The 10351-nt window shown below is 32.7% G+C and overlaps 1 protein-coding gene across 1 annotated transcript; it reads left to right on the top strand.

Moving 5' to 3' along the window:
• Positions 1-4509: 4509 nt before the first annotated feature.
• On the top strand, positions 4510-9879 carry LOC147814126 (uncharacterized). Its single transcript, XM_087160215.1, has one exon. It carries the CDS (start codon positions 4510-4512, stop codon positions 9877-9879), a length of 5370 nt encoding a protein of 1789 aa, XP_087016341.1.
• Positions 9880-10351: the final 472 nt, after the last annotated feature.

The raw sequence follows: 10351 nt of genomic DNA, 5'->3' as shown, positions 1-10351 counted from the left end.
CGTTCACCATCCAATGAAGTGAACCGGGTTCGAATCCCAGCGATGGCTGATCGATACAAATCCGCATACAACTTGCAGCTACCACAGTGCTGACGTGAAATATCCTCAGTGGTAGACGGATCATAGGTTAGAGTCCCTTTCCTATCAGGCTAACCATGAGAGGTTCTCGTTGTCTTCCTTTCCATGTAACGCAAATGGCAGTTAGTTCCATCAAAAAGTCCTCCACGAAGGTAAATTTCTCTCAACACTTGATCCAGGAGTTCCCTTGTCTTCTGGATTGGGTTCAAAACTACAAGGCTACGGAGTTGAACATTAGTATTCGTAAACCCGAAAATTGGGTCTGCTGTTCAACGATGAACATAAAATAAAAAATAAATACCTGATTACGTCTGATCCGTGTAACTGATATCATGCTCTATTGATCATCCGTGTCCCTAGGAATAGAACAAAATATCATATGTGAATTGAAGCCATAAAGAATATTATGACAGGCTTACAGGTTTTTATTAAGGCCGAAGTTCATCAATATGAAAAATATTAAGAGATGCAGCCGTAATGTTTTTAAGTTTATCTATTTTATGCTTGAATAAGAATGATTTTCTATTACATTTGTCACCCTATTATCAGTTATTTTTTGTCACCCTGTGTAACTAATTCATTACGTCTTATATTTATATTTTTTATGCATACATTTGATACATATTTTATCAAAAAAAGAAAATAATTTATTTATTCAGTAATCTATTTATTCGTTTCCACATAATGGTTTGAAAAAAGAGAACATAAGTCTGAGAACAATTAATTTACTTTCAAAACCAAGGTATTTTAAAAAGCTTCATAAAATATGCACAACGCCGCAAGCAAACAAAAAATTTGCTTTATCTTATTACTAAGATATTTTTTTTCCATAAGCCTTTAGTAAAGCAGTAAAGAAAATTAAAAAAAGGAAAAACTTTTTTTTTTGCTTTACCTTTAAAAGTCTTTGATAAATTATTTCGTGACTACGAAGCGCTTCATATAGATGTAATCTTTTATTTTTTTACATGTAATAACGAAGATAACAGAATGAAAAGAAGCAACTACGAAGAGATTTGGTAAAAAAAATAAAGTTTTCATTAAATTTGTTAAAAAAATAAAAAAAGAACCAACTTATTTTCCTACCTCAAAAAAATTACACGATATTATTCTAACAAACTTTTTAAAAGAAAACTATTTATTTTATTTTTGCAAAACTATTCCTTAAGTTATACTAATTTTGCACAAATTTAGAAACTTTGTAGAATATTGTTCAAATTTTATGAAAGCTGCATTGTTCTTAGACTAGATTACAATTGAGTTGAGCAATTGTAAACATCATGAATATGGCAGAAATAGTTGCAAAGAAATAGATATTCGGTTGCATAAAACAAGAGCCTTCCTCAGTGTCGAAAAGCAAAATGACAGTAGAAAGTACGAGACAAATACGCAGCAAAGGAAAATAAGTTGAAGAACTTATAGAGGAAGAAAAATCTTGAAAATATAACAAAAGTGAGATACGAAACAGTTGAAAAACCTCAGGTGCACAAAAATCAAATTTAAATATCGATGAAGAAATTAAAGTAAAAAAAAAAACTAAACCTTATTTAAAAATGCGGTACTAGAAAAATTAACTAAATTATTTGAATTTTCTTTTAAAATACTGAATGATTTCCTGAAAACAAAGTCGGTAGCTATAAGAGCAATGCTGAATAATTTAAGCAGAAGAAAGCTGCTAAGAAGAAATTTTGGTCCGATTTTGTAACTTTGTTAACAGTTAGTATGGGTTAAAGGTCATATTTTCGGTCAAAAGTTTGAACTAAAGAGATTGAATCATAGTACATCAAAATTTGATCATTAAAACAAAGATTATAACTTATGTATTATTGATCATAATGATTTTTAACTTAATTGTAATTGTAAGAACTAAATTCTTTTAAATCATTAAAAATACATTAGCAATTTATGCCAACAAGAAAGAAAGCAATAAAACGAAATAAAATCAAAGTGAAATAACAAAAGAAAATTAAAACAGTCCACGTTCGTTCTGAATTATTTTGCTTCAAAACTCTGTTTGACAATTGTTTTGTCAACATACTCATGAAAAATGATTACAAAGGGTACAGTTTTTATACCATATTCTATTTTGATTGTTTTTCTCTCGATATGTTATTGTTATTTTTAAAAGGCTTATTTTTTGCCCTACAAGAAAACGTTGATTGATATATAGAACAAATTAAGAATGGTAAAGATAAAAAATAAGTTAGTAAACAGTTTAAATATATGCATCAAAACATGACTCTTTAGAAATATTTTCTTTGATTGCCTTAATTATATTTAAAAACATATACTTAAAGAATTGATTGATATAAAAATCCAAAGCTAATTAGGCAAAACGTTAAAATTTTTCAAATCAAATTGAAATATGATATTCTAAGAATTATGAGAAATAATTATGAGAATTATGAGAAGTAATAATCAATTATTTTTTCTTTTGAAAATACTGCTGCTTTGCGCGTTGTATAAAAAGAAAGTTCTGTTATTATAGAATTAAATGTTTCGTATTCTTTTACTTATGAGAAGTAAGATCATCCAAATGTTTGAAAGAAGATTTGAAAAATAATAAAAAAATAAGTACATTTCACACTACATTATATTTGTTTTGAGTTAAACAGAAAATTCAGGAAGGGGATGATAATTTAAATCAGGAAAATTGTATAAGGCTCAGTTTCAAAATATCTGCTTAAAAAATAAATTGCAAAATAATTTACATTTTTTTAAAGAATTGTTTTTGCATGTTGACTATAGTATGGCCCTTATAATGCTTTAACGTTTAACATGCAATTATTATTAAAACAAATAAAAAAATTATTTTATTTGTTAAACAATAACATGCTTCTGAACAATTTTGATAAATTTATTTGATATGATATAAAAATAATAATGCAATTTTCTTCCTTTCTGCTTGTTGTTGCTGTCGTATGCTATTAAGGCAAGAAGGTATATTTTTTGCTCCAGTGGTGCCATCTATGGTCAAGAATTCGATTTCTATTACGCATATATACATACGTCACAGTCCGCTTATTGGGTCGACCCATTCATGAATCCATTCCTTCATCCACAGATCGTAATTTTAAGATGAACCAGAGAACGATCAATCTCCAATTCAGTACTCTCAGACTTAAGATTTGTTATGGGAACTGGAAGGACTTTATGACCCGACAGATTTAGAGAACAATAGTCTGCACATTTACTGCACGGGGAATTTAGGGAGGTCAAGCTCACGACTTGGGCCCAACTCTCTATCAACCAGGCTGACCCATAGAGTAATAACCCTTCATTTCTGGAAGGTAGACCCTTCATTTCTGACCTGGCCCCTTCATTTCTGGAAGGTAGACCCTTCATTTCTGACCTGGCCCCTTCATTTCTGGAAGGTAGACCCTTCATTTCTGACCTGGCCCCTTCATTTCTGGAAGGTAGATACATTATTTACGTCGCACTGGAGCAGCACAATGGGCTATTGGCGAATGTCCAGGAAACATTCCTGAGGATGATTCGAAGACATACCATTTTGATTTTGATCCTCTGAGGAAGAAGGGGGGGGGGATCCTCCTCTTCGGTAGCCAGACGACCTGTGCGTGAAGTCGAATACTTTTCGGTAGAACAGTTTAACGAGGACTGATAACGTGCACTCTCGGTCCTTACGCAGAATGATCAAAGTTATCTCACACCCGCTTATTGACCGAAGGTCGTGACGCTTGACTTCAGTATTCGACTGGGAACCGCGTCTTTACGACCAGTCCACTGTGGACTTAGTTTCAGAAATGAATAATACTATAAAGTCTAAAAATATTAAAAAAATAATTGACTAGCAAAAGCATGAATAAAATTAAAACTATTGTTCCCGTCAAGTAACAATTTTCTTCTTACGTAGAAGTAACGACGCGCATGCGCACTGCCAAAAACAAAAAAAGAACTGAATATTAATATTCATTCGATGTTTAGAATTTAATGTATCTGTTGAGCTTAAAATTGCAATGTAATCTCTTTCTTTTCTCTTCTCTTATTAAATACTTTAAATATTCTTAGATTTGACTGTTGAATTAGAATTGCGTTGATTTCCTCTTGGTCGAATTTTTAGAGTTGCTTTGATCACTTCCTGATAGAATTTCTAAAATCAGATTTTATAGATGAACCACCGTTAGCATTTGGTGCATCGCCGCCGCGAAACAACATTCTTGTTGTTATAGATTGTTTCGATTTCGGATTGATCAGGAAGTGTAAAGAAAAGAAAGGTAGGAAGATTTGATAATTTGATCTATATGAAGATTTAGATAATTTGATGCTTCAAATTTTAAGCAGTTGTTAGTTGTTTTGTTGAAAGTTGTTTTGTTTTGATTGTGTGATGCAGTATTTGTTTACATATTTACTAAATATTGAAGCATCATACAAATTATAAATTTGATTATTAGTGTTGATAAGAATTTTTAAAATATGGAAGAATTAACTAAACAGAGAAAAATTAGAGGCGTTTTGCGTTCTAGCATAACAAAATATATTAACAAACTAGAACAAGAATTTGATGAAATAAATACTGATACTGAACTAGAACAACATTTAGATTTTTTGACTAGTAGATTAAAACAAATAAATGATTTAGACAATACTATACAATCTCTAATTGTAGATGAAAATGATTTTGATGCAGAAATTGAATCTGCAATGGAATATGGTCAGAAAATTGTTTTATGGAATTCGAAACTTTCTTCTAAGATAAAATCCTTTCTTCGTAATGCAACTGCTAATAATTATGATAGGGTAAATTTAATTCAGGCACAAGAACATTCCAACAATACTATAGCCACAGAAGTTTTGAATCGGAAAATAAACAATAATGTTAAACTTCCTAAATTATCGATAGAAAAATATTATGGAGATCCGTGTGTTTGGATAGAATTCTGGAATCAATTTCAAAGTACAATTGATAAAAATGAAACATTATCTGTAATAGACAAATTCTCGTATTTAAAATCACTTTTAGGAGGTGCTGCAGCTAATGTTGTTAATGGGTTTTCGCTTTCTGAGGAAAATTATGGAAAAGCTGTTAAACTATTAAAAGAAAGATTCGGTAGAGATGAATTAGTTATAAATGCTCATATGAACAAATTGTTAAATCTCTATCCTGTTAAAGATGCTAATAATGTTTTAGGATTAAGAAAATTATATGACACTTGTGAAGTACAAATTCGAAGTTTGGACTCTTTAAAAGTAACTTCCGGAATGTATGGACATTTATTGTACCCCATTTTGATTAAATTAATTCCTGAAGAATTAGCTTTAAGCTTTAACCGTAGAAAATTAGATAAAGCAAATCTAAGTGATTTTGATGTAATGGAACTGATAAATTTTCTAAAAATTGAAATAGAATGTAGGGAATCTGTTTCATTCCAAAACTCGAGGGTAGATAGAAAGAAAAACTTCATTAATCATAATACTGTCGCAAAACAACAATTTGGCAATTCGCGTGAGTCACCTCGAATTCAAAATCGCCCTTTCAATTCAAATGTAAACAAAACAGTGGAATATTTAGCTCCTGTCACAGAAAGTAATTGTATCTTTTGTAAAGAAACTCATAGTTCGGAACACTGCAACAATGTAAATATTGATGAAAAAAAGGATTTGTTAAAAAAAGAAGCTCGTTGCTTTTTGTGCCTTCAAAAGAATCATAGAATTAGAGACTGTAAGAAAAGGACATTTTGCGATATATGTAATCATAAACACAACAGAACAATTTGCTATCAATTTGGTAAAGCTGAGGATAAAAACGAAACTAAAATTGTTACTGCTATTTCGCAATGCCATGAAGTTTATAAAACTGATTCGTTGATTAAATCCACTATTGGAATTTATTTGCAAACATGTACCGCTATGATTAAATCATCATTAAATGAAGAAACTTCACCTGTTAGAATATTATTAGATAATGGATCCATGCGAACATTCGTTTTAGAAGAAGTTTCAAAAAGATTAAAACTTCCCATTGTAAGATCGGAAACTTTATCTGTTTATGCCTTCGGAGCTGATGGAGCTCAAGAGAAAATTTATGATGTTGTTAAAATCAGATTAGCTAATAGGGATCAACCTTCTTTAAATATTGAACTTGAAGCTCTAGTTACCGATCAAATATCTGCTACTAATTTACCTGCACCTGATGCCAACATTTCTAAAGCATATAAGCAGTTGAGAGGCTTACAGTTAGCTGATTCCTATGACTCTAAAGAAAATAAGATAGAAATTTTAGTTGGAGCTGATTTTTATTTTGACATTGTCAGTGGTAGAATTAGAAGATTGAACGATAAACTGGTAGCTTCAGAAACCATTTTTGGCTGGTGTCTTCAGGGACAAGGAAGCATTCATAAAGATCTATGTAGCTTCAAAATTATCGTCGAAGAAAAATCCATCTCCGATCAACTAAGAGAATTTTGGGAGCTGGAAAACTTAGGGATTAATGTGGACACAGAAACTAAAGATAATGTTGAAAAGGAGATAATGAAAAATTTTGAAGAAGGAATTTCATATGCAAATAATCGCTACAAAGTGAAGTTGCCCTGGAAACCTGAATTAAAGAGTATGTTACATAATAATAAGGTAGTCGCCAGTAGAAGATTTCAGTCTTTGAAAAAATCTTTCATCAACGATCCAGTCTATTTTTTTGAATACAACAAAGTTTTAGAAGATTATCAAAAAGAGCACATTATAGAGCCTGTTACAAAGGAAAACGAAACTTTGAATGAAGAGAATTGTTTCTACTTGCCTCACAGAGCTGTGGTCAGAAATGACAAGAGTACAAGTAGATTACGAGTCGTCTTTGATGCATCATCGCATTCTGCTGGACAGATTTCACTAAACCAATGCTTGTATACTGGACTTAATTTATTACCTGATCTTTTTCTTCTTTTGATTAGATTTAGACTTCATCCTGTAGCTGTGACTGCTGACATCAAGCAAGCTTTCCTGCAGATTGAAATTGATGAAGAAGACCGAGACTACACCAGATTTCTTTGGAACCAAAGCCCAGACGATTTCTGTCCTGATGAGACCTACCGGATGACAAGAGTTCTGTTTGGTGTGACATCTTCTCCATTTCTACTTAATGCCACCATAAAACATCACTTGAAGAGGTATGTACAGAAATTTCCTCATACTGTTCAACTGTTAAATAAATCGTTGTATGTTGATGATTGCCTCATAGGAGAAGATGAGGTAGAAAGTGCTCTGACTACTTGCTTAGAGAGTTATGAAATTTTTAAAGATGCTAGCATGTGTTTGAGAAAATGGAAAACAAATTCCCCAGAACTGTTTCACAAGTTGAAAGAACATAAATTAGAAGTAGATGACATAACTGATTCTTTTGATCAAACTTTAATACCTTCAAAGGTCCTGGGAGTTGCATGGAATCCCAAGGAAGACTATTTTTACTTTGATACTCGAAATGTTGAATTATTCCTTAAGAAAAATAAGGAGACTAAAAGATATATTTTACAAATTGCAGGTCGCATATTTGATCCTATTGGATACATTGGGCCATTTACTATTCGTATCAAATGCCTGATACAAGAAATATGGTGTTTAGGCTTAGATTGGGATGAGGTTGTACCAAATAAAACCATTGAGGCATTTAATAAATGGTGTGATGATTTAAAGAAATTGAGTAACATTCGATTACCGCGTTACTATTTCTCACATGCATTACCTAAAGATATAGACAATATCCAGTTACACCTATTTTCAGATGCTTCCATCAAAGCTTATGGAACGGTTGCCTATCTAAGAGTAAAGCTAAACGATGGAAACATCATTACTAGTTTTGTTGCCTCTAAAGGACGAGTTGCGCCGTTAAAGATGCTCTCTTTACCTAGATTAGAACTTATGGGAGCACTTTTATCTGCTAGACTGAGTGAAAAAATCATAGAAGGTTTGGAATTTCCAGTTGAGCGAATTTTTTGGACTGATTCGTCTATTACGTACTTTTGGATAAGAGGTTCACCAGATAGGTTTAAAATTTTCATAAAGAACAGAATTCAGGAAATTCACAAACACAGTAATCCTTCAGAATGGTTTCACTGTCCTGGAACGGATAATCCAGCTGATTTAATATCACGTGGACTTTCGGTTTCAGAATTAGAAAACAGCGACTTTTGGTGGCAGGGTCCACTATGGCTGAAAGAAGATGAATCGTCGTGGCCAAAATCTTTAGAAACACACAAAGAACTTATTGCAAATCCAGAGACACTAGAAATTCGGAAAGTTTTAACTTTAAACACAAACGTCGCAGAGAGAAACGAAAACATCAACAATTTCCTTAATCGATACTCCTCTTTCACTAGGTTGGTTAGAATTACAGCTTATTGCTTAAGATTTCTTAAAAACTGTAAAGATACAAATAGAAAAAGGGATAATTTAAGTACATTCGAGCTACAAAATGCTACACAGGTGTTAGTAAAATGTGTGCAATCTATAGAGTTTAGCTCTGAGATTAAATGCCTAAAAAACAAACAGCCAATTCCTCAAAATAGTAAAATCATATCATTGAATGTGTTTATGGACGACAATGGACTTATGAGAGTTGGTGGTCGCTTGAAATTCTCCGAGTTAACAGAATCACAAAAATATCAAATGCTTTTACCGAAATCTCATCACCTTACACAATTAATCATCGAACACTTTCATAACAAATCATTACACTCGGGAGTTCAGACAACACTTTATTTGATTAGACAATTTTACTGGATACCTTCTGGACAAGATAGAGTCCGAAGATTCATACATAAATGCTTGACTTGTTTCAAGACTAAGACACAAACTATTAATCAAAAGATGGGTAACTTGCCCAAAGATCGGATCGTACCATCACGACCCTTTGATAAAGTTGGTTTAGACTTTGCTGGTCCCATATTAACAAAACCTAATTTGAAGAGATCTAAGGTTGTAATTAAATCTTACATCGCTATATTTATTTGCTTCAGTACTAAGGCTACTCACTTCGAGGTTGTCTCAGACTTGACAACAGATGCTTTTTTAGCTTGTTTGAGAAGATTCATTTCGAGACGTTCAAAACCGTCGATCATTTGGAGTGATAACGCATCTAACTTCAAAGGTGCAAGAAATGTTTTGAACTCAATGCTTGAACTTTGTCAGTCAAACTCTGTGAAGAACTTTAGTGCTGAAGAGGGAATTCAGTGGCATTTCACACCGCCTGCGTCTCCTAACTTTGGTGGTCTGTGGGAAGCTAATATTAAATCCATGAAGAGAATACTCTTGAAAGTCACAAAATCTAATTTACTAAATTTTGAAGAACTGACTACGCTCGTAGTGCAGATCGAAAGTATTCTCAACTCACGCCCACTTTCGCCCATGTCATCAGACCCTAACGATCTGCAGCCGTTGACACCAGGACACTTTCTAGTTGGAGCTCCGATTATGTCATTTCCTGAACATCATACTGCTCCAGATTCTTTTTCTCTTTCTTCTAGGTGGAGCCTGATTCAACGTCTGAAAGACAGCGTTTGGAATAGATGGAGCCATGAATACCTGAGTCAACTACAAACACGTTCGAAATGGACTTGTCAACAAGAAAATCTGAAAGTTGATCAACTAGTCCTTCTTAAAGATCCTAGTAAGACAGCAATGCAGTGGAATCTGGCTAGAATTGTGAAAACTTATCCTGGAGAAGACAATCTTGTCAGGGTGGTTGACGTCAAAACAGCTAGAGGAACTTTTCGCCGAGCCATCTCTAACATACTTCCACTACCGGATGATGTTGGACTAACATCCAACGGGGGGCGGGATGTTCCCGTCAAGTAACAATTTTCTTCTTACGTAGAAGTAACGACGCGCATGCGCACTGCCAAAAACAAAAAAAGAACTGAATATTAATATTCATTCGATGTTTAGAATTTAATGTATCTGTTGAGCTTAAAATTGCAATGTAATCTCTTTCTTTTCTCTTCTCTTATTAAATACTTTAAATATTCTTAGATTTGACTGTTGAATTAGAATTGCGTTGATTTCCTCTTGGTCGAATTTTTAGAGTTGCTTTGATCACTTCCTGATAGAATTTCTAAAATCAGATTTTATAGATGAACCACCGTTAGCAACTATTAAAAAATAACGGGCTGGCAAAAGCATGAATAAAATAAAATAAGCACATAAAGAGATAAACAATAAAATAAAAGCAGACGATAAAATTAGAAGACATTTTGTAGAACAACAGAGAATTGTTGGCTTTTTTAGATATTAGTTTTGTTTTGGAATTTGAATTTTCAAATAACCCGTT

Source organism: Parasteatoda tepidariorum, chromosome 3 (assembly GCF_982258835.1).
Source record: "Parasteatoda tepidariorum strain Cologne lab strain chromosome 3, Ptep-v5.0, whole genome shotgun sequence".
In the NCBI taxonomy this organism is placed as follows: domain Eukaryota; kingdom Metazoa; phylum Arthropoda; class Arachnida; order Araneae; family Theridiidae; genus Parasteatoda; species Parasteatoda tepidariorum.
Note: the sequence above shows the minus strand (reverse complement) of the source record. Positions and strands in the feature narration are given on the sequence as shown.